Raw genomic sequence first — 27,770 nt, 5'->3', positions numbered from 1 at the left:
GTGGAAACTCCTCCATCTGAAGAGCAACAAGGAACCTCCGGCCTTGCCTTTCCCTCTCTTTGGACCGTGGCAGCCCAGCCAAAAGATGCGAAGGGCGTGGTGCTCAGAGCCCCTAGCTTAGAGCCTCCCCTCCTTTCCGGAGCGGATGTGTTTGCCTGGACCCCGGTCCAGCCGGCACTGCCCCCCGCTCCAGGGCCGAGACTGCTCCTTGGCCCACCCCCGCAGGGCCGCTGTTCTGCCCCCTCGCGAGCCCCGCCTGTGCCATGAAGAGCTTTTCCAAGCGCGAGGCTGACCGGAGGATGTTCCTGGAGCAGGTCCGGGAGAGCAAGGAGAACGGCTACCTCCTCTCTTCCAAGAAGATCGGCTCCGGGGCCTTCTCCAAAGTCTACCTGGGCTACGCCACTCAAGAGAAGCTGATGCAGAACTACAAGCTGGCCTCAGACCTCCGGAGCAAGAGGCACTCCATGGTGAGCACTGCGGGGGGGGGGGGGCTGGCTGGCAGCACCAGCGGGCTCCAGGGAGGGGTCGTGCCCAGCAGAAGCGTCTTACTCAGGACTTCTGGCTCCAGATCTTCTCTCCTACCTTTTCCACAGTTGCTATCTGACTCTCCCTTCTCCCAGGCACTCAGTTGCTTTCTCCCTTTTCATGGGCAGATGAGAGATTTTCTGCAAGGGCAGTTTGATATTTTATGAACTAGACTAGATAATTATGTTTTGCACACTACAGACGTCACACACACGTTCATGTGTGATGTCTGCAATGTGCAAAACAAGTCAAGCCGCAGTGTACCCCCCCCCAGCCAAAGTCATCCAACGTGGGTTAAAACAAATCTGTACCTTGTGACCCTGCTGGTTGCCCACGGGGTTTCCGGCCTTGGGTTAACACTGCACCTGGCTCCCTGCTCCACGGTTTGCAGGCCAACGGAATTGGCGGGTCTGATCTCTGCTCCTTTGCAGGCGGCTGTCCCCTTCAGCCCAGCAGCCGCAGGGAGCGGGAGGACCAGTGGAGTCCCTCCTTGGCCGCCTCTGCCTGTCCGCCACCTCCTCAGTCCTGTGCATTGCCTGCCTGGGAAGCCACAAGCCAGCTGCTGTACAGACTGAGGGGCTGCGGTGAACGGGCCCCGAGCATCAGGCCCTGACTTCAGGGCCCCTCCCAGTGCCACCTGGAGGACTTTCCCTGCTGCATTGGGCTCTCCTGGCAGGAAGGACCTTTTTTCTAAGTGCCCCAGGGAGCTCCTCTGCTCAGGGAGGGGCCCAGGGAGGCCCTCTGAGTGTTGCCAGCATCCAGGGCCTGTTCTGCACGCAAGAGATAATGCACTTTCGATGCACTTTAGAAGTAGATTTTCCTGTTCCGCACAGGAAAATCCAGCCACGAAAGCACATTGAAAGTGCATTATCTATTGTATGCAGACTAGGCCCTGGTTAAATCAAGCTGCCGAGGAGCTCTGAGGAGGTGGAACTGCAAGGGAGCTCTTTGCACTGGTGGGAAACCCAAGGGAGCAGCAAGCCTCCAAACCACAGGAGGAGACAGCCTGAATGGCCTGTCTCTCCCCAAAACGCTCCTCACACACACACACACACACACAACACACACTTCCTCCCTGTTCCCCTGAAGGAAGCAAGGGGGAGGGCTATGAGCATATTGGATTAGGAAATGCAGGAACTGGCCAAGGTGCTGCTGGGCCTGGTGCTCCCCCCACCCCACCCCACCCCACCCCACAAGGAGCACCCATTGTTCCTGTGAGAGGCAGGACTGCTGGTCACCCATCTTGGCCTCAAGCAAGGTCCACCCGTCACTGGGCAGTACCCCTCCTGGGCTTCCTGCGGCTGCTGCCTGGCCTGCAACATCCTCCCCAAACACCCTCTCCTTGGCAGCCTTGCATCTTTGCATGAAACGTTTTCTTCATATCTCCAATTTTCTTGAAAAGATCTCTGGTCCTCTCCATTATATTGTTTTCTTCTATTTGTTTGCACTGTTCATTTAAGAAGGCATTCTTATCTCTTCTAGCTTTTCTCTGGAATTCTGCATTCAATTGGGTGTATCTTTCTCTTTCTCCCTTGCCTTTCACTTCCCTTCTCTCCTTAGCTATTTGTAAAGCTTCCTCAGACAGCCATTCTGCTTTCTTGCATTTCTTTTTCTTTGGGATGGTTTTAGTTGCTACCTCTTGTACAATGTTGCGAACCTCTGTCCATAGTTCTTCAGGCACTCTATCAGATCTAATTCCTTAAATCTATTTGTCACCTCTACTGTATATTCGTCAGGGATATGATTTAGTTCATACCTGAGTGGCCTAGTGCTTTTCCCTACTTTCTTCAATTTAATCCTAAATTTTGCAACAAGAAGCTGATGATCTGAACCACAATCAGCTCCTGGTCTTATTTTTACTGACTGTATAGAACTTCTCCATCTTTGGCTGCAGAGCACATAGTCAATCTGATTTCTGTGTTGACCGTCTGGTGATGTCCATGTGTAGAGTCGTCTCTTGGGTTGTTGGAAGAGTGTTTGCTATGACCATTGTACTCTCTTGACAAAATTCTACCAGCCTGTGCCCTGCTTGATTTTGTACTCCAAGGCCAAACTTGCCTGTTATCCCGGTTATCTTTTGGCTTCCTACTTTAGCATTCCAATCCCCCATGATGATAAGCACATCATTTTTTGGCGTTGCTTCTAGAAGGTGTTGTAGGGCTTCATAGAACTGGTCAACTTCATCCTCTTCAGCAGCAGTGGTTGGGGCATGGACCTGGATTACTGTGATGTTGAATGGTTTGCCTTGGATTCGAACTGACATAATTCTGTCATTTTGGGGATTGTATACTGCTTTTCCTACTCTCTTATGGATTATGAAGGCTACTCCATTTCTTCTGCGAGATTCTTGCCCACAGTAGTATACCTGATGGTCATCTGAATTAAATTCACCCATTCCTGTCCATTTGAGTTCACTGATTCCTAAAGTGTCGATGTTCAGTCTTGTCATCTCTTGTTTAACCACGTCCAGCTCGCCTTGATTCATGGATCTGACGTTCCAGGCCCCTTCCCACGCTCAGATTCTGCGATTCTCACTGGCCTCCCAAGAGGGAGCATGGTGGGAGGGGCTTGGGAGGGGCCATGCATGGTGCTCGGACTCCTCAATACATGCCCACTTCTTTCTGCTTTCAGGTTGCTATAAAGATCATTTCAACGGCAGAAGCACCTGTAGAATATACCAAAAAGTTCCTTCCAAGAGAAATTTACTCCCTCAACGTTACCTACAAACACTTAAATGTTGTGAGTCCCTTTTCTGCTCTGGTCGGGGGTGGAATGGTGCCACCGGGCTGCCAGTCTTGGGTAGAGGGCTACACTAGTATCTGGGAGGTCTGGGTTCGAATCCACACACTGTGAACACACTCGGTGGGCAGCCTTGCCCCAGTCACCCTTTGCCTCCCCTCAGCCACCTCACCTGGTCGAGGGGAGGACAGATTGGGGGCGGGACGTAGAATGAGAGAACCAGGGACCCTCTGCTAGTGAGCCCTCCCGCCCCCCCCCCCCACGGGTGGAAAGGAAACCAGAGGTGGGAGGGGCTTGGGCTCTCAGAAGGATGGGGATAACCGAGGATAAACTGTAGTCTTCTGACCGGTTTCCAAAATGGAAAGCTAAGCCCAACAGTTGACACCGGGGAGGGAGGGGGCTCTCTTGCCCAGGGCAGCAAGGATGGCTGGGGCTTCCTGCTCAGCTGGCCACAGGGCACATTCCAGAGACCTTCCAGAAATGTATGACGTCCTCAACCAGGCTCGAAAGCAAAATGCTCGAAAGCACACGAGATTAGAGGCCCCCGCTCTTGGCCACCCACCCCACTGGCCCTGTTGCCGAGACCTGCTGCTGTGGCTCACAAGACCTGCCTAGGTGGGACCTCATGGGGGCAGAGTCCGCTTGTGAACTGAGTCCTTGGTCCACTGAGAAGAAGAAGAAGAAGAGTTGGTTCTTCTATGCCGCTTTTCCCTACCCGAAGGAGGCTCAAAGCGGCTTACAGTCGCCTTCCCTTTCCTCTCCCCACAACAGACACCCTGTGGGGTGGGTGAGGCTGAGAGAGCCTTGAAATTACTGAAGAAGAAGAAGAAGAGTTGGTTCTTCTATGCCGCTTTTCCCTACCCGAAGGAGGCTCAAAGCGGCTTACAGTCGCCTTCCCTTTCCTCTCCCCACAACAGACACCCTGTGGGGTGGGTGAGGCTGAGAGAGCCTTGAAATTACTGAAGAAGAAGAAGAAGAGTTGGTTCTTCTATGCCGCTTTTCCCTACCCGAAGGAGGCTCAAAGCGACTTACAGTCGCCTTCCCTTTCCTCTCCCCACAACAGACACCCTGTGGGGTGGGTGAGGCTGAGAGAGCCTTGAAATTACTGAAGAAGAAGAAGAAGAGTTGGTTCTTATATGCCACTTTTCCCTACCCAAAGGAGGCTCTAAGCGGCTTACAGTCGCCTTCCCTTTCCTCTCCCCACAACAGACACCCTGTGGGGTGGGTGAGGCTGAGAGAGCCTTGAAATTACTGAAGAAGAAGAAGAAGAGTTGGTTCTTCTATGCCGCTTTTCCCTACCCGAAGGAGGCTCAAAGCGGCTTACAGTCGCCTTCCCTTTCCTCTCCCCACAACAGACACCCTGTGGGGTGGGTGAGGCTGAGAGAGCCTTGAAATTACTGAAGAAGAAGAAGAAGAGTTGGTTCTTCTATGCCGCTTTTCCCTACCCGAAGGAGGCTCAAAGCGGCTTACAGTCGCCTTCCCTTTCCTCTCCCCACAACAGACACCCTGTGGGGTGGGTGAGGCTGAGAGAGCCTTGAAATTACTGAAGAAGAAGAAGAAGAGTTGGTTCTTCTATGCCGCTTTTCCCTACCCGAAGGAGGCTCAAAGCGGCTTACAGTCGCCTTCCCTTTCCTCTCCCCACAACAGACACCCTGTGGGGTGGGTGAGGCTGAGAGAGCCTTGAAATTACTGAAGAAGAAGAAGAAGAGTTGGTTCTTCTATGCCGCTTTTCCCTACCCGAAGGAGGCTCAAAGCGGCTTACAGTCGCCTTCCCTTTCCTCTCCCCACAACAGACACCCTGTGGGGTGGGTGAGGCTGAGAGAGCCTTGAAATTACTGAAGAAGAAGAAGAAGAGTTGGTTCTTATATGCCACTTTTCCCTACCCAAAGGAGGCTCTAAGCGGCTTACAGTCGCCTTCCCTTTCCTCTCCCCACAACAGACACCCTGTGAGGGAGGGGAGGCTGAGGGAGCCTTGAGATTACTGAAGAAGAAGAAGAAGAGTTGGTTCTTCTATGCCGCTTTTCCCTACCCGAAGGAGGCTCAAAGCGGCTTACAGTCGCCTTCCCTTTCCTCTCCCCACAACAGACACCCTGTGGGGTGGGTGAGGCTGAGAGAGCCTTGAAATTACTGAAGAAGAAGAGTTGGTTCTTCTATGCCGCTTTTCCCTACCCGAAGGAGGCTCAAAGCGGCTTACAGTCGCCTTCCCTTTCCTCTCCCCACAACAGACACCCTGTGGGGTGGGTGAGGCTGAGAGAGCCTTGAAATTACTGAAGAAGAAGAAGAAGAGTTGGTTCTTCTATGCCGCTTTTCCCTACCCGAAGGAGGCTCAGAAGGGCTTACAGTCGCCTTCCCTTTCCTCTCCCCACAACAGACACCCTGTGGGGTGGGTGAGGCTGAGAGAGCCCTGATATCACTGCTCGGTCAGAACAATTTTATCAGTGCCGTGGCGAGCCCAAGGACACCCAGCTGGCTGCATGTGGGGGAGCGCAGAATCGAACCCGGCTCGCCAGATTAGAAGTCCGCACTCCTAACCACTACACCAAACTGGCTCTCCAGTATTGCCGACTCAGAACGGCAGCCGCTCTCCAAGGTCTCAGGAGAGTCTTTCCCATCCCCTCCTGCCTGGTCCGTTTTATTGTGGGGATGCCAGGATTGAACCGGGGCTGTCTGCGTGCCAAGACTTCAGTCCCCCAGTGTGCTTAAAGGGCTGTTGTGGCTCTGTGCCCTGCGAACTCCGCAGCCCTGCTCAAGCAGGACGGGCGGCCCAAGCCGGAGAAGCCAAGAGCCAAGAGGCTCCCTGTGGTGGGGCTGTTTGACAAGCGGGGCAGGGCTGCCCCCCAGGATGAGACCACGAGGCTGGGACGGGGGACTGACCAGCACAGTCTGACTTTGGTGCCTTTGCAGATTCAGCTCTACGAGATGTACCGGAACAGCAAGCGCACCTACCTGGTCCTGGAGCTGGCCTCCCGGGGAGACCTCCTAGAGCACATCAACGCCACCTCCGACCGGAGAGAGTTCCCTGGCCTGGAGGAAGAGGAGGCACGGAGGCTGTTCCGCCAGATTGTCAGTGCCGTGGCACACTGCCACAACGTCGGCATCGTCCACAGGTGGGGGGGCACCGCTGGCAACTAAGCCCGGTCCACCCTGGTTAGTGCTTGGATGGGAGACCACCGAGTAAGCCCCGGGGTCGCCATGCAGGGGCAGGCAAGGGCAAACGACCTCTGAGCATCTCTTGCCTTCACCACCGCACGAGGGGTCACCAGCGGTTGGCTGCGATTTGACCCCCTCCCCCCACTGTCTTCTGGCCAGGGCAGGCAGGGAAGTAGCCCAGAGAGACCCGCAGCAGGCCGGGTGAGGGGTCTTCCCTGCACAGCTCCCCCCCCCCGCTCCAGCAGACCCAGCCCGCTCCACAGATGCCAAGATCCCCATTGCTAAGGACCCGGTTTCCCTGCAGGACGGTGGAGGCAGGAGTGCCTCGTGGCCCGGGCAGGACAGGGCTCCGTGGGGCAGGTCTTGCTTGCACCTCGTTGTGCTCCTTGCAAGGAGGTCGGGGGAAGCCGCCCCGCAAGAGCTGAGCCCCCGTGTTTGTGGGGGACTCACGGAGAGAGAGCCCCAATGCTGCTTGCCAATAAATGCTGCTCAGGTCCTTCTGCCCTTTGTCTTTCTCCCAGAGACTTGAAATGTGAGAACATTTTGCTGGATGAACGTGGCTTCATTAAACTAACTGGTGAGTTTGCTTCACGAGCTGGGGGGGGGGGGAGTGCCCCGCACCAGAAGGGTTGGGGGGGGGGTCCAGACAGTCCAAGAAGCGAGCCCTCCCAGGCCACCTTACAGCGCCCAGCAGGGAACGGCCCAGGTTGACAGGAAGTTCCTGCTCTAACTGTAAGCAGGAGAGGCTCAGGATAGGAAAGCCCCTCCAGAGTGGGCTCAGGAACCTTCTCCCAAATTGCTCAGGGTGGTGCACGCCAGTCTCCCATCCTCTATCCTTCCTGCAAGCGCCCTCCCTGTGAGGTAGGTTACACAGAGAGGGAGTCGCAGGTCCACCAAGCTTTGGGGCAAGGTGGGGATTTGAAGCAGGGTCTCTCAAACCCAAGTCTCCGCCCCCCCCGCCCTCTGCAGGGACTCAGAGGCAGCTGATCCCACCCCAAGCGTGACCTTTCCCAGGCCTCTTTGCTGTAGAGTAAGGCTGCTTGGGAAGATCCGTCTCGGCAGGGAGCTACGAGTCACGTCCCCCTGACCCGCCCCGTGTGCTCCTTCCTGGCAGATTTTGGGTTTGCCAATCGCTATTCCCTGAAGAACTCCCTCATGAGCACCTTCTGTGGCTCTGTGGCCTACACCGCCCCGGAAATCCTCATGAGCAAGAAGTACAACGGGGAGCTGGCTGACCTGTGGAGCCTGTGAGTGGAGGCACGGGGGGGGGGGAGAGCTGGTCCAGTGGCGGCTGGGACGCCTTCGTGGAGCCACACCCAGCCTGGGGCTGAGCCCTCCTCGTCTCCCGTGCAGGGGGGTGATCCTCTACGCCATGGTGACAGGGAAGCTCCCCTTCAAGGAGCGCCAGCCGCACAAGATGATCCACGTGATCAAGCAGGGACTGGCCTTCCGGCAGCCCATCTCTCCAGGTACGCCTCCCCTCCCCTCCCCTCCCCCAGCCGGCCTGGCCACGGAGCAGGAGGGGCGGGAGGGGCCCAAGGGACAGGAAGCGCCTGGTGGGGCCAGGGCTCAGAGGCAAAACATTCACACCCAAGGTCTCTGGTTCAGTCCCTGGCATCTTCTCCAGCGGAAAGGACCAGGCAGGAGGACATGGGAAAGACCTTTCTCTGCCTGAGACCCCGGAGAGCCACTCCCAGTCTGAGGGGACAATCCCTGACCCTGATGGACCAAGGGTCAAGTGTAGGGATGGGAGATTTAGTTCGGACCAGCCAAAAAGCTGTTCTTGTTGCCAGCCATGCAGTCGTGCCTGACTCCTGGCGATCCCATGGCCCAAAAGTAGAGCCTAACTCTCCCCCCCCCCATCCTGTTTACTTTAAACCGGCCAATTCTGCAGTATCATGATTTGGAGATTTGGCCACGAGTCAGCCAGAGTAAAAGGGTCTGGAAGGGTAGGGGGGAAACAGTGCTCAATGGCTGCTCTGTCATCATCAGCTGCTTGGCACATCCTTTAAGTGCCTCCTGCCCCCACCCTTCTTAGTCTGGCATGCTGACTGGGAAGGCTGGGGAGGGGGGGGGGCATTTAGAGTGTTCCAAGCAGCCGATCATGGCAAAACCAGCGGCTTGGCAACCCTTTACTTCGCCCCCCCACACACACACACTTTTCTCAGGCAGAGATGGGGAGAGGCATTTGCACAGGAAAAAAAGGTACTTTTGGGATTGGGCCTAATCAGAACCAGTGAAGGGTGATTCGGGTTTGCCTGAAATCTGAAATGGTCTGAATATTTTTTCTGTGCACCTGCCGACCTTGGTTCAGAGGCTTCAGGTATGTGCCTTCCTGCCAGCAGGAATCAAGAAATGTGAAGGTCTAGCCGAATAATTCAGTTTCTCTATGCAGAAAGTAAAATATTCTCCAATACAGATGTCTTTTCTTCAAATTAAAAAGAATGTGAGGCCTAAATGAGAGCCTCACAAAGAAGGTAAAATAATTAAGCAATACCTAATGGGGCCTGTCTGACATTCTGGCCACTTCAGGGGCCAAGCACAGAAATCATGTCATGACCAGGAGCTCCAGTCACAGAACAAATCTTTCCCAGCTTCAAAAGGAAGGGCCCAGCAGAGACTGTGCCCCCTCCCACCGGCAGTGCTTGGGATAAGAAGTAAAATGGCATAAAAAGTCATGTCACTCAACCACTCAGGCACCTGGAGGAGCTGACAAAGCCGGGAAGTCCTGTGAACTCAGGAGCAGGTGGGAACAAGCAGGCCCTCCTACCCAAGGCCAGGACAAAACGGGGCCTGCTTGGCATGATGCCCCCACAATCGCAAGGGGGACATCTGTTGTCCTGGAGGGGGGGGGGAAGGTTCCAAAATGGGGTCAAAGTGCTGGAGGGCCTCTGGCTATGGGCCAAACGGGCAGGCAGGAACATACAGGAGCAGGGTCTCCCTCCTTCAGCTATTTGGTCCCGGCCCTCTTCAGGCCTGTGAGGACACAGAGGAAGGCGCCTCTTCCCAAGTCAGACTCTTTGGTCCACCCAGGCCAACTTGGGCTGGCAGCCGCTCTCCAGAGCCCCAGGCGGAGGTCACTCCCATCCCCTCCTGCCGGGCCCTTTCTAAGTGGAGGGGCTGCTGCTGCTGCTGGGCCTGCAGGGGCTCTGCCACTGAGCTGCAGACCCTCGAGCAGAGCACCAGCCTTCCCTTCCTGGCCGCCCAGTGGCCGCAGCTTGGGCCTAAGTGTTCTCCTGAGGCCACTGCCCCTGCACCTCGAGTGGCTGGCCCCCCTGCTTCCCCCCCTAGGCCTGGGAGGAGTGTCCACTGGGTCTGGGCAGGGAAAGCTGAGCGTAGCCCATGCCCCCACCCCTGGCCTGGGGAAAGGAAGGGAAGGGCAGGGAGCCCAGCATGCCCTCCTCCTTGCAGAATGTCAGAACCTCATAGAGGGCTTGCTCCAGCTGAAGCCGGCCGCCCGCCTGGGGCTGCAGCAAGTGGCCACACACCGCTGGATGCTGCCCGCCACCTCAGCCATCTTCCACCGCGTCATGAGCTCCATCGGGGCCCACCCAGAGTGCGGCACGAGCCAAGAGAAGGCAGCGGCGGCAGCACAAGGTACGGGGGGGGGTGTGTGACCCCCAGAGCACTGACTCCTGCCACGCAGTGCTTGGTCCTGGCAGGCCTCACGTTCCGGCCCCCTCCGGCCCCCCTGCTTGTGTGGGGCAGCCCATCTGCCATCCCCGGCAGCTCCTGGGTGGAGAGGCCCACGGGGCGGGGGGGGGGGGGGCTGGGCGGTCCCTGGGGAGGCAGAAGCACAGGAACAGCTTCATGCCGGGGGGCGGGCGGGGGGGGGGGTGCACTAGTGCAGGGGCCAAAGCGGCACCCCTCACTCGGCAGCTCAGAGAGCCACACAGGCACGAGTGCAGCCCCCCACAGAACCCCCCTCGCAGAGTCCCATGTCCCAGGAAGGGGGTTAATATTGCAGGAGGACACTGAGCCCGCGCAGGGATCTCGCTCTGCACTCTGCACGAGGGTGGGAGGGGAGACCATCCTGCTCTTTTCTGGGCTTGGCCTCTTCTGCTCGGCCCACTGGCTCCCTTCCCTGCAGAAAAGGATGGGCTGTGGAGAGAACCAACCCTCCCTTGACATGGGGCCTACACTGCAGGGAGGATCAGCACTCTCCCATCCCTCTAGCGGGGGGGGGGGCACGTACCAGCCCACTTCCCTGGAGCTCGGGAGGGTCCCCCGCTAGAGCAGAGCCCCAAGGGCCATCAGACACATTGCCCTGCAGCGGCCTTTTCCCACTTTGAGGGAGGCCCAGCGGTGCAAACCTCACGGGGAGCCCCCTCAAGCCAGACTGATAAATCTGCAGCAACACAAAAGACTCATTTGGGCATTACCTCTCTCCCCCCCCCCCATCCTGTTGCTTTTGCAGAGACCGGAAGCTCCACGTCGCAACTTCCCGGCCTGGAGAGCACAGCCAAGACCTCGGAGGGCCCAGCCAAGGAGACCAAAGTCCTGCCGACCCCCCGGGCCTCCTCCGCTACGGGAGCGTTCCCCACCCGGCCGAAGGTGGAGAAGAAGAGCCCCGAGCCCACCCCCGGCAACTGTGTCCTGCAGCTCCCGTCCCCGCGGAAGACGGAGCGCCCCCCGAGGCTCTCCTTGTACCGGCCCAGCCTGCTCACCACCCTGCAGCCCTTCCACCACCTGCCCAACTTCCGCAAGCCTGGCTCGGCCCTCTCCACCAGCGCCTACGTGGCCAGCAAGCGGCTGGGGGACAAGGTCCCGGCCCGGGCGGCGGCGCTGGGCGGCGGATCGGCCAGCCTGTCCAAGCAGGTCCACTCCCTCTACACCATGACTCCGTGCCCGTGAGCCGCGCCCAGCCCCACGACCCCCCTCGAACCCCAGCGGCTCCTCCTCCGGGGCCCCCTCCGCTGCTCAGGCCTGAGCCCGCACCGCAGGACAGGAGGGAGGGAGCACTATTAAATCTTATTCAGAGTCCTGGGCTGCCTGCTGGCGTCTCTGTGCCGCCCGGGTTGCCCCCCGCCAGACGGGGCTCCCAGGAGACGGCCGTGGCAACCTTCAAGCGGGCTGCCTCAGCGGCCCAAGGGCTGTGACTGTTTCTCTACATACATCAGTGTATCCTTGCTCTGCCTGGCTGCCTGTCTCGTACCGCCCGCCGCGCCGTGCCCCCCTCCCTCCCCCCCTCCCTCCCTCCCTCCCTCCAGGGTGGGGTGGGCCTCCCAGTGGCCACGCTGCCATTCTCGACTTTCCTTCCCCCGATCTTCCAGGCAAGGGAGTGGCGCTCACTCAGTGCCCCTGCCGGGGGGGGGGGGGGTAGGGAGCTGCCGTGGCTGAGGGGCAGGCTGAGGGTCCCTAGCTCAGTCCGCAGCAGCGGCGCCCCCACAGGACAGTGGGCAGGGCAAGACTGACAGGGAGGACCCAACGAGGAGTCCGGTCCGAGGCAGAAGCAGGGCCACCCCCCTTTGTGGGCTTGTGCCAAGGCCGCCTGCCCTTTCTCCACCTGGGGGCTGCCTTCCATGATCCCACGGCCCCCCTGCTTCCTGTGAGCGGAGCCCACCCCAAGCACCCCGACAAAGACACGCCGCAGAGTCCCAAGTGGCCGGCCCGTGGGGTCTTTATTCCTGGCTCCGCTTCCGTTCTCCTCCCAGCCTCTGTGGCTCCCTTCGGATTCCGCTCCAAAGGCTCGGCACAGACCTCCTCCTCCTCCTCCTCCTCCTCCTCCTCCTCCTCGCGGGTGCAGAACAGCTACTCTGGTGCCAGGGAAGAAACGCCTGCGCCAGCCGCACAGCTCTGCCCCCACAGCCTCCCCCAGCCTCCCCCAGCCGGGCCAAACTCCAGGGAAAGCCAGTCATCCGCCCCGCACAGATGCACAGGACCCCGTTGGGGCTGGCCCGGATGCCAGAGGCTGCTGGGCTGCTATGCCGGGGAAGGCTTGCCTGGATCACTTCCCTCCCAGTGGTGAGCAGGCGCACAGAGGGCTCCTGCAGTCCCAGGCTGGGTCCACCAGGGACCGTCTGCACACCACTCCACGGAGGCAGGAGGCCCCATTCCTTTAGCTGGAGTCGCCTGGCAGGGAGCCAGCTGGGCCCTGCAGGTCCAGGGTACGCTGCTGGCATTGCTCCTCCTCCCGATCCAGACGCTGGAGCTGCTCCTCGACTTCCGCAGGGATCTCCACCTCCAAGAGGTTCTCCATCCCGGGTTCCGGCTCATCGCCGATCAGAACCTGCTTGGGGCACACAGAGCCCAGCTCAGAGTAGGAGAGGACTGTCCCACCTCCCAGCAGGTTCCCCACAAAGGCCAAGCCCCCCAGCAGCGGGAGAGTTGCCTGACCTGTATCAGCTTCTCACAGGTCAGCAGGACAGCCGGGTCGGGCTCCCATTTGTGCAGCTCCCGGAGGATGACGTAGGCGCCCCTGTCCCTCACCAGCTGCCGCCCCGGCTTGGTGGCTGTGAGCTGCCAGGGGACACGGGAAAGATCAGTCGCTCTAGGTTCATGAGAGGAGGGCCTTCTGCCCAAGGGCACGAGTTCAAAGCCAAGCAGCTCAAGAGAGAGACCAAACACTTTGGGGCCCACAACTACCCTTCTGGTGCCAAAAGCAGGCCTGGGAGGGGACCGGTCCATCCTGAAAAGCGACCGTCCTTATCCCAGCAGAACGGTGAGATGCTTGCTAAAGAACAGAAACTCTGCCATGAGCCAATGGCCAAGCTGTGCAGCAGGGACCAGACTGGGAGGGGCCGCACCCTCTGTGCTCCAACAGCGGACTCACCAGCAGGATGGCCTCCAGGAGCATCTTCCGGGTGTCGGGGTCCGGCTCCCGCTGCTTCTCGGGGGGCAAGTACTGCAGGTCCAGGGGCAGCTCTGCAGCCAAGAGCGGGGCAGTCAGCAATACCCCAAGCCCCGCCCGTCCCCACAGGACAGGAGCCCAAATCCCGACGCGGCAGTCTGGCAGAGGCCTCAGCGGCAGCTGCTCACCATGCCCTCAAGGCAAGTGGTGCCACCCCGCCTGCCCCTGCCGCGCACGTACTCTCCAGCTCCTCCTCCGTGAACTCCTCGGGGCCGGCCAGCGGGAGCAGCAGGAAGGGCAGGATGTCCACGTGGTCACTCAGCAGCCACTTGTGGTTCCCTGGAAGAGAGGCCGGCCACATTACCACCCCTTCTGGGCCTAGGGGACACAGGCCATGCACCCGGGACAGGTGGGGGGGGGTGTTAGTCTATTTCAAGAAGGGGGCACTGGGACACGGCTAGCTCACTGCCTCTCGGTGCTCCTTGGACAATGCTGAAGAGCAGGAGGCGACCCATCCCACAGTTCCCCTCGAGAGGACTTGACGGAGACGCCAGGCGCCAAGGGGATGGCCGCAAGAGGCAGACTCTGTTAACTTGGTTAACTCTTCTCTTCCTCCCCAAGAGCTGACATCATTCTCCTCCATCTTACCTTCACAACAAGCCTGTGAGGTGGCTCAGGCAGAGGGAAAGTGGTTGACCCACGGTCAGCCAGTCAGTTTCCAAAGCACGAGCAGGAATCTGAGTCTGCCACTAGTCAATCACACTCTTGACCCACCCACCACCCTGGCCATTCCCCATATAATAAAAGGAGGTTCTCCAGCAAGAAGAGAGCAAGACCCAGAAACACTCCCCCCCCCCCACGGCCAGGGCACCCCAAAAGCGAGGGGGAAGAGGGAGTGGGTCAGCTGAGGAGGGGAGGGCCTCAGCTTGGGGGAGGGGCCCTGGCCCAGCAGCCCCTCCCCCTCACCGTGGTCGAAGCAGCAGTTCCGGAGGGTCCCGGCCACCCCACCTCTGCAGAGGGATGAACTGGAAGCATCCTGGGTGAAAGGCAGCAGCCTGCGCACCAAGCACCTAGGGAGAGCCGAGGGCCAGCCGGGGTCAGGGGGTGCCTGGGCTGCCCTGCCCATCTGCCCCCAGCTGGGATGCACCACCCCTCACAAGAAAGACTTGCCTGGCAGGGTGGAGGAGGCAGGCGCGGGCCCCCGGCAGCTGAGTGAGGTTGGCAAGCAGTGGGCCCAGGCAGGTCTGGGGGGGCGTTGGCGAGGCGCAGAGGGCGTCCACGAGGGGTGCCAGCCCACCGGCCTCACGCTGCAGGAGCTGCCAAAAGTCCTGGCTGGCGGGCTGGGTGCGGGTGAGGTTGGCCAGGGCGGCACACGCCAGGGCAGAGAGTGGGTCGGTGGGTTCCAGCATGTGGCGTAGGAGGGTGGGCATTCCTGCGGTTAGGGCGCCGGCGGCAGCCGGCTCAGCGGCCAGGTTGACGAGTGCCCGGCAGGCATCGCAGGCCACTGCTGTGCAGGAGTCGTCCATCAGAGCCAGGAGGGCTGCTGTCACTTCCGGCTGCCCAGCCAGCAGCTGCCTGCCCTCCACGCTGCCTGTGAGGCCGAGCACACCCTGGACAGCCTGGGCCCGCAGGTCCTCGTGGCTCTCTGGGCACAAGAAGGCCAGCAGCTCCTCCACTGGCTGCGCCTCCATGCCGCCCGCTCTGGCCTCCTGTGCGAGGGAAAGAAGAGGAGTCCGTCCAAAGCAGTCTCAAGGCGGCTTCCGGTCGCCTTCCCTTCCTCTCCCCCCAACAGACACCTTGTGAGGCTGAGAGAGGGACTGGTCCCGCCGGCGGGGGGGGGAGAGGAGTGTGCCCGGCGCTCCCCGCGGTGCCCTCCCGCCCCTTACCGAGTCCGCCACGGTGGGCACGTGCAGAACCGCTTCCGCAGGCGACAGCTCCCGTCCAATGGGTGCGCTCGGGCGGGGAGGGCGCAGCGCACCCAGATGCCGTGAGCCAATCAGGAGCGGCCTTCCCGCGCAAAGCCTGTCGGGGGTTGCAGTTCGCTGTCAGGGCCGAGGAAGGCGGGGTGCTCTGCGCCTCTGCTCCTGCGGGCGGCGCCACGCGCACAAGGGCGGGTTGCCAACAGGCTCCCGGTGCCAGATCCCGGGAGATGGCTGTGGGTCCCGCTCCCCGGCTGGGTCGCCCCGTCCCTCCCGGCAGCGGTGCCAGGGCGGGAGAGAGCGGCGGCAGCAGGCGGACCCCTCCCCTGGGCCCCCCGGCGGCTCTCCCGGGCCCTCGGCCTCTTGGTCGGCCCGGCGATTGGCCGTCGGCGTCCGCGAGGGAACCTGCAGAGCCCCGCGCGCTTCCAGGCCTGCCCTGCGCCGCCCCAGGCAGGGAGGGAGGGAGGGAGGGAAGGAGGGGCAGCCGGGGGGCAGAGCGCTGCAAGGCAGGGGCGGGGAGGACGCCACGGCAGAGCGGCACCAGGCCCCTCCAGCCGCAAGGGGGCGCACCCCACCTCCCCCGCTAGAGCGCCCGTAGGCCACGCCCCTTCGCCGGGCTGGGAAGCGAAAGCGAAAGCGCGCTTTGCGCCTGCGCGCAGAGGGCCCTGTGCTGGGCGGGGGTCCAGTCATGTCCCGCCAGGCCGCTGCGACCTTCCCGGCGGGAGAAAACGGCAGCTCAGCCTGGCCCTTCTTTTTTCCCCCGAGACCCCCCCCCCCGGCCGAGGCACTCTCAGTAAGGAATGGGAGACTGAGCCCCCCCGCCGCTCCCCCCCGATCCAACGGCACGAATGGAGCAGGTCTCGTGCCCCCATGGACCCCCCCCCTTGGACGAGGGCTGCTGGGCAGGGGTCCCCGAGACCCCCCCCCGCCCGCAGGACCCCACTGGGCCCAGGAAGCCCCCCAGGAGCCGGCCGGAGGCTCCGCTTGTTGCGGCTGCGGCTGCCCGTGTCCAAAGCGCCGTCTAAGGATGTCAGGCATCGGGAGGCTCCTCGGAGGGCTCCGACTCGGGCTCTTCTGGCGTCGCCCTCCTGCTTGGCCGGCAGTGAATCGGGGCCCCCGCTGCCCGCCTCGCCAAGGGAGCTGCGGAAGGGTCTCGATTAAGCCGGCGCCGGCCGCAGATCAGCAGCCCCCCGTCCGCCGTCCCGGGTCGGCCCTAGGGGCCTGGGAAGCCCACCGCGGGGTCCGCACTGAGGAACGCCTTGGACACCCCTCCTTCAGCCAGCCTCCCTGCGCCTCCCGTGAGCTGCTGGACAGAAGGCTGCCGGGACGGCGTTTTTTCATATTGTGGCCGCTTTGAGGTTCAGCAGGAAAGGAGGAGGAGGAGGAGGAGGAGGAAGTCAATCCGTAAAACGGCTGGCTGCAGCCTTTCCCTGCTGGAAGGGTGCGGAGGGAGGTGGGGGGCGAGGAGAATTAGAAATGCACAGGAGAGGGAGGTGAAGGAGTGGAGGCGGCTGCCCCAGAATCCATGCAGTTTTCAGCTGCCGCAGCTGAGCAGCTCTTTGGTGGGAAAGCAGAAGCTCCCCCCTCCCCCCCCCCCGGCCCCTCGCACTCTCCCTTGTGGTGAGCTGAGCCCCCTGCACCAGCCTTTCCTTTCAGGGGTTCAGCTCACAGGGGGGCCCTGGCATGGGTGGTCCGAATGCTGCCCCCTCCCCATGGAGACAGCACAGGGAGCGGGAAACAGCTCCGCCTGACACACACACAGTCCTGCTGGTAGCGAGTTGCTTTTATTTGGGCCTTGCCCTTGTGTTGACTTTTACATCTGTCTGGACTCACTGGTGGCCAACAGCTGGGCCACCCCCCCCCACCCCCCACGGTCTTTCTGGTTGCCTCCAGGCCCTTTCTGATCATCCATCTGAGCAGGGCGCTGCAGCCTCCCCATCCGAGCATGGAAGAGCCTCTCGTCTCCTCGGGAAGCCTTGCACGAGCGCCCCCCCCCCCCGGTCAAGGGTAGCTGTCGGCGTAGGAGAACTTCGGGATGAAATATTTCTGTACCAACTGCTGCTTGGCTGTGAATGCCTTTGGGGGAACCAGCTTCTCAGGGTCCAGTGGGAATGGGCTCAGGTTGATTTTTGGTAAGGGCAGTTTCACAAAAGGCGCAAACCCCTTCATGAGATAACGGGGGAAGATGTATGGGAAGTAGAAGTCTGCATTTGAAGGACACAACACAAAGCAAAAGCCAAGTTACCAAGAAGAAGCGGAGTCCAGAACATTCTCCGGCCTCTGCTGCAATCCCTACGCAGCCGTGCAGCTGGCTTCTGGTTCCTCCTTTAGCCCCGTCCCTCAGCCATCTCCAGCATAGCCAGGCAAGGGTGCTGGTTTTTCAACTGACCACAACAGACACCTCCCCCCCCACACAAACTAATCAGCTCCCAACTTTGGAGTCAAGAGCCGAGTTCAGAAGAAGAAGAGTTGGTTCTTATATGCCGCTTTTCCCTACCCGAAGGAGGCTCAAAGCGGCTTACAGTCACCTTCCCATTCCTCTCCCCACAACAGACACCCTGTGAGGGAGGTGAGGCTGAGAGAGCCCTGAGATTACTGAAGAAGAAGAAGAGTTGGTTCTTATATGCCGCTTTTCCCTACCCGAAGGAGGCTCAAAGCGGCTTACAGTCGCCTTCCCATTCCTCTCCCCACAACAGACACCCTGTGAGGGAGGTGAGGCTGAGAGAGCCCTGAGATTACTGAAGAAGAAGAAGAGTTGGTTCTTATATGCCGCTTTTCCCTACCCGAAGGAGGCTCAAAGCGGCTTACAGTCGCCTTCCCATTCCTCTCCCCACAACAGACACCCTGTGGGGTGGGTGAGGCTGAGAGAGCCCTAATATCACTGCTCGGTCAGAACAGCTTTATCAGTGCCGTGGGGAGCCCAAGGTCACCCAGCTGGCTGCATGTGGGGGAGCGCAGAATCGAACCCGGCATGCCAGATTAGAAGTCCACACTCCTAACCACTACACCAAACTGGCTCTCAAGGAACCAGGCATGACACCAGAATGTGCTACTTTCCCCCACCCAGCTCGGTCCAGCCCAAAGATTCAGTCCTGGAAATCCTGGTACCAGTTGAAATTTCTTGACACACGAACCATCAGGGACTTCAAGGTGGCCCTGGATCCAAACTGCCTTATTGCTGGAGCCGCCAGAGCTGCCCACCTGAGCCTGTGAGGGCCTCGGGACAGGGCGGGAGAACATCGGATCTGACCACAGAATGAAACCTTAGCACTGCAGAGGGTGGGAGGCCAGGACGACTCAGGGCTGGTAATGAGGAACGCCCTTCTATAAAATCAACTTTTGACAGATGGCCATGCCCCCTTTGGGGGGGGTTCTGACCAATGGGATTGAAGGTGGGCATTAGGAGGCGGTCAAGGGGCTGCCTCTCAGCCAATGGTGTCACTCCTTCCTGAGAGGGGGAGCTGTGGGGAGGAGGGGGGCTGTGCAGCCTGGGAAGGGGAGATGCCCTGCTCCCGCTATGAAAAGGTAGGGGGGAGAGCTGTTTGCAGTTGTGAGCCCCTCTTTCTCCTTGCTGGCAGGCAGCGGCCAACTTGCCCTCACCTCCTTACATCTCCATGATCACTTCTAAAATACCGCAAGAGCAGAGCATCTCCCTGTTCGGGGCCCCGCAGCACTCCCACCAGCCCCCCCCCTCTCTCAGGAAGAAGCGACACCATTGGCTGAGAGGCAGCCCCTTGACTGCTTCCTGATGGCCCCCAGGAGCTGGGCAATCCCTCCAGCTGGCCAGGAGCCCATGGTGGCTCCACTAACAACTGACCCCATTGGGCACAGCTGCGCAGGGCAGTATCTGCACACCTGAAGTGAGGGCACCCATGACGCCCCTTCCCGCCACGAGCTGTTCCATGGGCTCTGCAGGGCTAAGAGGAGCACCTGAGCTCCAGCACTTACGCTCTGGGATTCTGTTCCTCAGCATAGCGTTGGTCTCTCCCAGCCGCAGGATTGCCTGGCGCCTGACACAACAGAGGCAAGTACATTGTCAAGAACAGCATTCCCACTTTTCGTTTTTCAACCCAAGTCCCCGACCGATGCCCCCTCCCATGGACTGCCTTGAGCAGCAATGGGAAAGGGGGCTGAAAATCTGATCTGACCGCAGAATGAAACCTGCACTGGGACGTAAGGCCCATCCTCGGAAGCCGTCACTTTCTCCAGCTAAACTGATCTTGGTAATCCAGAGATCTGGCGTCCTTCCAGGAAACTGCCTGGCCCCACCGGCAGATGGGCAGCCTGCTGTCCTCCCCAGGACCTCCCTGGAGGGAGCAGGACTTACTTCTGCAGGGGGGGCAAGGCCATGACCGTGTCTCTGGGCCTCTCCTCCGCCTGCGCCACCAACTGCCGGAGCTCATCCACCAGGTGCTTTTCAATAAAATGATTCACGGCATCGACAGGATGCACCACGCAGGTGTCCCTCCTCTGCGGGTGAGGAAGTTTGGGCTGCAAGAGAGAGCAAGAGGGATGGGGGTCAGGGGGCTCCAAGCATTTCAGAGCCGCTGTGGGGCTCTTCCCGGGATGGGCGATTTGGTGGCATCACACAAAGGCGGATGCAAAGAAGCCCCTCCCCCCCACAAGCTGGGAAGAGCCAGAGCTGGCCCTTGCTGAGGGGCCAGGAGCAGCCAGCCCCCCAGAACCACCTGGCTCTCCTCCTCTGGAAGTGCAGAGCATCCAACGCACCCAGCAGACACACCTGCTGGCAGGGGGAGACTTGCCCATGGGCCTGGGAAGGAGGTGGCACAGGCCTTCCCCTTGCCCCAACCTTGGCCCGAGCCTCCTCACCTTGGGCGAGAACTTGCAGGAGTGCTTCCCTCGACTCTTTTGCTTCAGAGCCAGAAGAACCCTGTGCTCCTGGAAGGAAGAGGACCCTGCTTGAGGCGGGCAGGAAGACTCACCCTCCTCAGAGGGCGTGAGGGATGCTTCCTCGTGCGGCTGGAGACGGTCCGGAAGCTCCGCCGGTCCCCAATGGAGCCAGCGGAGGGCGAAGCTGGCTGAGTTGGGAGGGTGTTTGGGGATGGTGTTTGGGCACCGCACCGGCCTCTGCTTGGCTCCACTGGAAGCCCCCAGGTCCCGCCTGACTAGCCCTCCGGAAGGGCCAGGCCTTGGCCACAGCCGGCCCCTCAGCAGCACGGGGGCCAGAAGAGGAGGGGCTGCCTCCCTTGCCAGAGCCAGGGGCTCCAGTCCACACTCCACATGTTCTCCCTCTTGCCAACTGAGGGCAGTGCCTTGTGGCCCCGGGTGCGAGTTCTGCTGCTCTGAGGGTGGCTCGGCTGGGCCAGACCCCCACTCAAGCTGTGCTGTCTTCCGTGGGGCATATTTTGGTGGGGTCTCTGAGGCCTGGTTGCTTTGGGTTTGTCATCTGTCCCGCTGTCGGGTGCAGCCCTTCCTGAATCCCTGAAATTAATGGCAGGGGGCAGGAGGGGGCCAATGGTGTCTCTGGCCAGGTCAGGTGAGGGGGGTGGGGGGTGGGGGGGGGACCGACGCCTAGGGCCCTACAGCCTCAGAGATTGACCTCCCTCCATCCCTCCCTCCTTGAGGATTCGGCCACCAAGAGCCCTTGGTAAAGGCATGGGAGAGAGAGCCAGCAGGCTGCTGGAGTGGTGGAAACCTTGCTGGAGGCTTGGTCAGAGCTGTCCCCTCCCCTCCCCGGCAGGGCTGGGCTGGGCTGATCCCCCACCTGGCAGTCCCGCATTGCTCTATCCAGCCAGAGCGAGCAGACCTTCCGCAGCTCCTCCTTGGTGCCGCTCTCCACCGCCGGCCAGGAGTCCAGCTCCTTATAGAAATGCCTGTGTGGGTCTCGCACGCCCACCTCTTCTAGCAGGCCCTCAATGATCAACCTGAGGGAGGCAGACAGAGCGGGGAAGAGCCCTGTGTCTTCCGCAGACCCAAGCCGAGGGCCGCTTGCTTCCCCCAGAAAGGACCCTGACCACCCAGGGCAGGGGCTCCGGACAGAGTCCCCAGGCAGCCTCACACCTGGGCTGGGGTGGAGCCAGCAGGTAGTAGGTCATCAGCTCCACCATCAGGTCCCTGCTCTCCTTGTTCAGGGTCAGAAGGGCCCGCAGCACAGCCAGGATGAACCTCTGCTGGGTCTCTTCCTAGGGGGAGACCAGACGGTGCAGCCAGTTAACCAACAGGGCCTGCCCTGGCTAACCTGCAACCCCCACCCCCTCCGCTTCCTGCCAAGCATGGGGGGTGTCTGCCTGTCCGTCCATCCGTCCACAGGGCCTCACACGGGAGCCCCCAAGCAGCTCTCACGTGGCCATCACCCTATCAGCTATGCACAGAAGTGCACAGAAATCTTTGCATCTGTAAATGTGCCAGCTTCAAGGAAACTCTGTATGCCGCTCTCAGTGAGGGTTGCCAACTCCAGGATGGGGTAGAGCCAGGCTAGGCCAGGTGTGGGAGAAGAGGGATCTCAGTGCCATAGAAGGCAGGCATAGCCCAGGGGCCAGGAGTACCTGCATGGAGGGCGCTCCTCTCTTCATGTTCAGGAGGTGGACCAGGGCGTTGTGGACCATGTCGCTCATCCCAGGTCCCCAGGCCTCCCGCAGGCTCAGGATGGCGTCCAGCAGCTGGGCCTTGGTGCCAAAGTCCCCAGAAGGCATGGCCGCCAGGAGCCTGGCCAAGAGCTCCGTCTTGTCCATCTCGGGGGGGAGGCCCTAGCCGGAGGGACGAGAGGCTACTCAGGGGTGGGGGGCCTCAGTCATAGACTGTGCTTCCATTGCATTCATTCATTCATTCATTCATTCATTCATTCATTCATTCATTCATTCATTCATGTGACCCCAAGATCTTTTTCCCTCTCAGGCTCAGCAAGTTCAGACCCCTTTTGGGATTTTCTGTCCCAGTGTGCAGTCCCTTTGGGTTCGGGTGAAACTGTTTCTTTCAGTCAGATCCAGCTTGGCCCAGAAAGACCCCCAGCGCCTAACAAATCTAAACCCTTCCTTCTGGCCGCGCTTTCTCACCCATGTGTTGAGACCCCCGATCAAAGATACTGGTCCGTCAGGCAAGGAAGGGGTCACAGCCCTGCTCTTCAGACTGGCGCCCCTCGGCCTCGAGACCCCCTCTCCCCCCAGCCCCCAGGGGAGGGGGCTGCTCTGGAGGTCCCCAGGGGCTTTCCCCCAAACCTCTCTCTCTGCCGCAGCTTCTCCGGAGCAGATGCAGCTTCTCACCTTGGGAAAAAGCTGCTTGAACCAGTTGGCATCTTTGAAGCGCAAATGAAAGGCTGAAATATCTTCCTCAGATGTTGTCTCACTTTCCGGGTAGTGGGACTCATCCAGCTGCGTCAGGAAAACCCTGGAGGAGGCCTGCGAGGGGAGAGAGGGCTGGGGGGGGGGAGGCATTGGGATTCAGCCCCAGCTGCCTCTGGAGGATCCTCAGAATGTGACCCTTCCATTGCGTGAGGAGGCATCTTCCTCAGGATGTGCTTCCAAGGATTCCCCCCCCCCGTCCGGTACACCCCTGTGAGGTAGGCTAGGCCAAGGGAGAAGAGGCCTAAAGCAGCTATGGGAAGGAGGTTTTGAAGTCTCGCCAGGCCTCACCCCGGGGGCCATGGCTCAGCAGCAGAGCATCTGCTTGGCCCCCAGAAGGTCTGGGCTCCTACCAAGTGGGCGATGGGAAAGGCCTGGCTGCTGCCAGTCTGAGCAGGCAACACTCCCGGGTGCCGTCTGATTCCGTAGGAGGCAGCCTCCTGCATTCGTGCACAATGACCAGGACGGCCTCCAGACGTCAACACGGGCCAGCTCTGTCCCCCCCCCTTGCCCCCTCCCCTGGGCATTACCTCCTGGGTGCTGGTCCAGGAAAGGCTGGCTGATCTGTCCCTCAATGGTTCTGTCTCCAGCGGTTGATCCTGGACATCCGTCTGGACTGAGCTGACCCTGCTGGGACTCTGTGGCTCCTACAAGAGGCAGAAGGTTTGGGCCGACCCCTGGCAGCCGTGCAGGTTGCAAATTGGGGCAGACATGGCATGGCCCCCACAGACAGGCCCCACAGACAGCCTTGCTTGGCTCAGGGCACAGGAGGCTGCAGGGAAGCTGGGCTGATGGTAGTCAGTGCCAGGATCAGGGGGGGGGGGCACAGCATCCTGCTCCCCTCCTGGGTCCACCAGTAAGCTGCTCCAACCTGCTCCCTGGCTCCCCCTGGAGCCCCCAGCACACCACCGGTGGTTGCCAGCCTCCAGGTGAGAGCAAATCAGGACGGTTTCAAGGTGAGTACTAGAACAGAACAAGAAACTTATCCTAAGGCAAACAATAAACCTCATGAAATCAAAAACGAGAGCGGCCCCTTCTTGTGTTGCCTTTTTTGCTTGTTCTTTATTTGTCGGGCCTCCAGGTGATGTCCATTGTCAAGGGAAAACAACTTTCCTCAGTGGGAGGTCCTCCAGTCAGTCAGTCTTCTGAATGGATCGCTACCCAGCAGCTTGTTTTAAACCTTCTTAGTAATCGTATCCAAACAGCCAATGGCTAAACTACTAAATTTGCCCGATCTCCCTGCTGGCCGTTTGGGCATCACCTCCTTCCGGCGGCAGACCCTGGGCAGGTGTCATGTTGATGTGAATGCTCTGGGGGGGGTCAGGGGAGAAGAGGCGGTCCCAGACTTCCGAGGGGGAGGCTGGCCCCGGAACCTGCCTCGGTCCCCAATCTGGAGCCAGTGAGCCGAGTGAGAACTGCTGGGGTTCTGTGCTCCATAATAAGGAGTCCCTGCCGGGACCCGGGAAGCAGCTGGAGTTCCCAGAGCAGTCTCAGGGGCCGCCCTGCATAGAGTGAGTCGCAGAAGTCTAGTCTAGAGGTGACCGTCGCATGGATCTCCCTGGCTAGGTCCAGCTGTGAGAGGCACGGTGCAAGCTGCCTTGCCTGACGCAGAGGACTGTCTTGGTGATTTGGGCCTCCCTTGTCAATGAAGGGTCCAGAGTCACACCTGGACTTGACGGGAGGCACCGGTGTGAACTGTACCTGGTCAACTGCTGGGAGCTGTAGCATCTCCACGTGCTGGCCCCCCGGAGGGCCTCCGTCTTCAGCCAACGTGGCTCAAGCCGGCCCGTCCCGGCCTCTGCCCTCCGCAGGCTCCCCGCCACATCCCTGGGACTCCCCCAACCCGGTGCTGGCAGCCCTGTGCTCCTCCTCGTCTTCCTGGGCCGGAGGCTCCTGCAGGGCCTCTGGACCGCTCTGGGGCTTTTCGAGATTCACTCTGTACTCCTCAGGCCTTTGCAGGGGGCTGCTGGTGGAGGGCCGACTGTGGCAGGGACCTCCGTGGCACCCTTCTTCCCACAGCAGCCCTGGCCGGTTGCCAGGGAAACCCCTCGCCAGGCAGCACTCCCTCCCACTGGGGCCATCTTGGCTGTGGCTCGAGGGGAAGCGCCGCATCCCAGAGAAGGCAGACGTGGGGGTGGGGGAGGGTGGGGGGGACACCAGTTACAGTCACAGGACTGGAAGTGACGCCACAGGATTGCCACATGCGAGCTGGCAGGGGGTCATGGGAATTGTAGTCCATGGACATCTAGAGGACCACAGGTTGACTACCCCTGCAGTCCCACTGCAGCTCTGAGGCTACCCGACCACGTTCCTTTACCTGCTTCCAGAAGAACCCCACCCCACCACTCTCTGGAAAGCCAAAGGGGTCCCCCCAGGGGTGAAGCCAGGAGCCGCTGCCGTGTGGAGCAGAGAGGTGGCCGGCCAGAAGCATCCTCCTGGCTCCCCCAGCCAAGTCCCTCCTCAAGCCCGCTCTCCTGTCCTCCTCCTCCTCCTCCCCCCACAGGCTGCCTCTCCTCACCTCCAGGGCTCCTGCCTCCTTCACGAGCTGCTCCACGCTGGGGAGAAGGTCCTGGGCATGCAGCTGGTGGGCGACCACTGAATTAGGGATGAACCCGGAAGAGATCTTGGGCAGCAGCAAGCCCCCAGGCTCCTGGCAGAGGACGAAGCAGCAGCTCAGGATGCTGGCCATGGGGCACGAGGAGGAGGGGGAGGAGGAGGAGGGCTGCTGGAGCGCTCCCCCCCTCTCGTGGGCCTTTCCTAGGGCCATCGGCTGCCGGCCCAGATCACACACTGGCTGCCCTGCTGCTGGGGAGCCCGTCTGAAGCCACAAGCAGGGGAGCCCCCTCAGAGCAAGGCGGTTCTTCCCAAATCACCACCAGAGCAGTCAGGTCCCCACCCCCGACAGGAGGTGCTCTCTAGAGCCCCAAGCCTCGCTGGCCACGTGCTCAGCAAGAAGGACAAAAGCACCAGGGGGCATGTGCCGAGGGCCACCAGCAGGCCACAGCAGGCCTCATGGGCACAGGCAGTGGGGCTTCTGAGCAAGGCTGGCCTGCCCTCTCCCGCCTCTTGGGTGCTTGGGCAGGAGGGAGGGGGCCTCTTTCGGATGGAGCTGGAGGGCAAAGGAAACCCCACGGCTACTCTCACGGCCCAAGCTCTTTCCAGGGTCAGCACAAGGCCTGGGCAAGGCAGACACTGTGTCCCGCCCGCCCTCCCCCCCAGCCCTTGCAGGAAACGGGCTCAGTCTTGCACCCCCATCACCCTCCTCTGGAGTAGAGGCCTCCAGGCCATGGGGGGGGAGGGGGCAAGGCTCCATCCCTGGTCTCTCGCCAAGGCCCTCTTGGGGCACAGAAGGATGCTTGGGGGAGGGGCTAGTGGGTCAGGAAAGGATCTGCCAGATTGGAATCCCCACGCATGCCACGAAAGCTGGGTGACCCAGCCTAGCCTACCCACCTGGGTTGCTGTAAAGATGAAGTGGAGGACGGGAGAATGCAGTGAGAAAAGTGGGATATAAGTGAAGTCAGAAGTGTTTTACAAAGAAGTTCTGCCTGGGCACGTCTGCAGCCACTACTCACTCTCCGTGTCTGGATCCTGTCCCTGCTGGCCACTGCCTCAGGAAAGAAGCCCTTGATGGTCTCGGAGGACGATGAGCTCCTGCTGGGCTTGTGCATCTCATGGCTCCCCGCGGCCCTCCAGGCCTCCTCAGAGCTGAGACTCTAGATACAACCAGGGGGTCCCGTAAAGCCCAGCAGCCTCTGACACCCCGTCCCCAGGAGCCCCCCTTGCTGCTTCGGGGCCCTGCCCTCCCGCCACCCCCAGGTCTGCCCAGTTCCTAACCCCTCCCTGCCCCAAAAGCCGCTCATGAGAAGAAGGTCCACCCTTGGTGGGGGGAAGCTGCCACAGAGGGGACAACAGGGGAGGTTTGAGAACTTATGTTTCATGCAGCGAAAAGTGCCCGACCCTCATGGCAGCTCCGGGGGGGGGGGGGAGTGGAACTGAAGAGACATGAGCGGCTTCCTCTGAGCTGCCTGGGCCGGAGCTTCCTCTTGTGCAAGCCTAGTCCCCTTTCACAGGCTCTGCACTTGCAGACGTCCTGCGAGGTTGTGCCCCAAAGAAGGTGGGGGACGCATCCTCCAGGGCGGGGGGGGAGCAGGAGCTGTGAGGGGAGGCCCGTGCCCTGTTCCTTCGCCTCCAGCTTCAGAGGGGAAAGAAAGAGGGGGCAGCAGGGGGGCTGTCAGCGCCTTCCAGCCAGCCCCTCCTCTTCGCCCTCCTGCATCTCCAGCCCTCCCAGCTAGCCTAGATTCGCAGGCTCTCTCTGCCCCTCCTTGAGACGAAGCCCCGGGGGGGGGGGAACCTTCTTTCTTTGGCAAGCAGCACAGGCGGCGCTCTTCTGTCCCCCTGCGCCTGGAGCACGTCTAACCAAATGTGCAGGGGCATCAACGAAAGCCCCGCCCTGTGGACTGGAAGTATCTCTGGCAGAGGGATTCCCCCAGGCAGCAGCAACACCCCCCCCCAGGCCCCAGGCCCCCAGACCCTGGCCAGGCGGCAGCCACGTGGGAGCCTGTCAGGCCAACCAGGTGCAAAGTGCAGGCCCCAAGAGCACCCGGCTGGGGGCTTCCTGTCACACATACACATACACACACACACACAGGGCCCTTTACCTTCCCACTCCTGGCAGCGCCCACAATGCTGCTGCTGGCCAGCGAGATCGGCCAAGAGGGTGACTTGAGGCTCCGCAGTTCAACCTCAATGATGGGGCTCAATCCTTTCTCCGGCTGGGGGGAGGAGAGAATCACAGAACCATAGAGTTGGAAGGGCCCTCCAGGATCATCTAGTCCAACCCCTGCAGAATGCGGGAAACTCACAACTCCCTGCCCACAGTGGCCCCAATCCCATGCCCAGATGGCGCCCTAGATGTTGAGGTTCCAAAAAGCCCTCCCTGCTCAGGTGCCAGCCAACCTTCCTGCAGTGCTCTAAACATCTTCCCTGACCTCCCCAGCATTCCACCTGCGGCCCCTCCAACCAGGACAGGGGATTCCGGCAGCCCCCTTGCCTGCCTGGCCGTGGGGCTGGTCCACCCCACCCCAGCAAAGGGGCAAGCAGAAGCCTGAACATGACTGGGGGGGGGTGTCTGCCCGGGGTCTGCCTGATGCCATGCTCTGGGGAGGGGCCTCTGCTGGCCCCAGGCTCCATCCCGCGGACTCTCCCACGGAAGGAAGGAGCTGGCAGGAGGGGCTGGGGCCACTCTCACTAGGCCCGTTTGACGGCCTGATTCAGGACGCAGCTGCCTCATTGCCGTGCAGTTGCCTCTACGCCGCTGGGGGTGATCTGGGGGCCGAACTGAGCAATACT

General features: G+C 60.9%; 3 protein-coding genes across 5 annotated transcripts in view; 1 reads left to right on the top strand and 2 right to left on the bottom strand.

The window, feature by feature from the left end:
* The first annotated feature begins 5 nt into the window (after positions 1–5).
* Positions 6–11,397, top strand: LOC143845261 (testis-specific serine/threonine-protein kinase 5-like). The gene is made up of 8 exons (XM_077353529.1): positions 6–467; positions 3,157–3,264; positions 6,169–6,371; positions 6,936–6,991; positions 7,529–7,661; positions 7,768–7,883; positions 9,826–10,011; positions 10,832–11,397. Exons 1-8 carry the CDS (start codon positions 264–266, stop codon positions 11,266–11,268), a joined length of 1,443 nt encoding a protein of 480 aa, XP_077209644.1. The 5' UTR covers positions 6–263; the 3' UTR covers positions 11,269–11,397.
* Positions 11,398–12,016: 619 nt separating this feature from the next.
* Positions 12,017–15,611, bottom strand: HGH1 (HGH1 cochaperone). Of its 2 annotated transcripts, none has more exons than XM_077353557.1 (7): positions 15,001–15,611; positions 14,375–14,913; positions 14,171–14,274; positions 13,445–13,543; positions 13,187–13,278; positions 12,751–12,873; positions 12,017–12,643 (listed from the first exon to the last, which is right to left on the bottom strand). In XM_077353557.1, the coding sequence occupies exons 2-7, from the start codon at positions 14,893–14,895 to the stop codon at positions 12,473–12,475; spliced, it is 1,110 nt and encodes a 369-aa protein (XP_077209672.1). In that variant the 5' UTR covers positions 14,896–14,913; positions 15,001–15,611; the 3' UTR covers positions 12,017–12,472. The 2 variants fall into 2 exon arrangements, with proteins under 2 accessions (XP_077209672.1, XP_077209671.1); XM_077353556.1 differs by having other exon boundaries at positions 15,091–15,609.
* A 1,362-nt stretch (positions 15,612–16,973) lies between these two features.
* Positions 16,974–27,770, bottom strand: part of WDR97 (WD repeat domain 97) — a 31,722-nt gene continuing 20,925 nt past the window's right edge. The window contains exons 17-28 of one of the 2 annotated variants that reach the window (XM_077353478.1): positions 27,080–27,193; positions 25,994–26,134; positions 24,940–25,071; positions 22,952–23,068; positions 22,344–22,496; positions 21,630–21,830; positions 21,145–21,266; positions 20,849–21,008; positions 19,954–20,022; positions 19,451–19,614; positions 19,072–19,133; positions 16,974–17,327 (exon numbers count right to left, since the gene is read on the bottom strand). In XM_077353478.1, coding sequence (XP_077209593.1) covers positions 17,125–17,327; positions 19,072–19,133; positions 19,451–19,614; positions 19,954–20,022; positions 20,849–21,008; positions 21,145–21,266; positions 21,630–21,830; positions 22,344–22,496; positions 22,952–23,068; positions 24,940–25,071; positions 25,994–26,134; positions 27,080–27,193 — 1,638 coding nt within the window. In that variant the 3' untranslated portion in view covers positions 16,974–17,124. The remainder of the gene's footprint in view (positions 17,328–19,071; positions 19,134–19,450; positions 19,615–19,953; positions 20,023–20,848; positions 21,009–21,144; positions 21,267–21,629; positions 21,831–22,343; positions 22,497–22,951; positions 23,069–24,939; positions 25,072–25,993; positions 26,135–27,079; positions 27,194–27,770) is intronic. The other variant, XM_077353477.1, reaches the window with a different exon arrangement.

The sequence above is a fragment of the Paroedura picta genome, chromosome 9 (genome assembly GCF_049243985.1).
Source record: "Paroedura picta isolate Pp20150507F chromosome 9, Ppicta_v3.0, whole genome shotgun sequence".
NCBI lineage: Eukaryota > Metazoa > Chordata > Lepidosauria > Squamata > Gekkonidae > Paroedura > Paroedura picta.
Note: the sequence above shows the minus strand (reverse complement) of the source record. Positions and strands in the feature narration are given on the sequence as shown.

Coding starts and splice junctions, on each gene's coding strand:
- LOC143845261 (XM_077353529.1), top strand. CDS start 264: ATGAAGAGCTTTTCCAAGCGCGAGGCTGACCGGAGGATGTTCCTGGAG. Junction 6,372..6,935: donor AACGTCGGCATCGTCCACAG/GTGGGGGGGCAC, acceptor TCTTTCTCCCAG/AGACTTGAAATGTGAGAACA. Junction 7,884..9,825: donor CCGGCAGCCCATCTCTCCAG/GTACGCCTCCCC, acceptor TCCTCCTTGCAG/AATGTCAGAACCTCATAGAG.
- HGH1 (XM_077353557.1), bottom strand. CDS start 14,895: ATGGAGGCGCAGCCAGTGGAGGAGCTGCTGGCCTTCTTGTGCCCAGAG. Junction 13,279..13,444: donor CACGGAGGAGGAGCTGGAGA/GTACGTGCGCGG, acceptor TCTTGGCTGCAG/AGCTGCCCCTGGACCTGCAG. Junction 12,644..12,750: donor CCTGTGAGAAGCTGATACAG/GTCAGGCAACTC, acceptor TGCCCCAAGCAG/GTTCTGATCGGCGATGAGCC.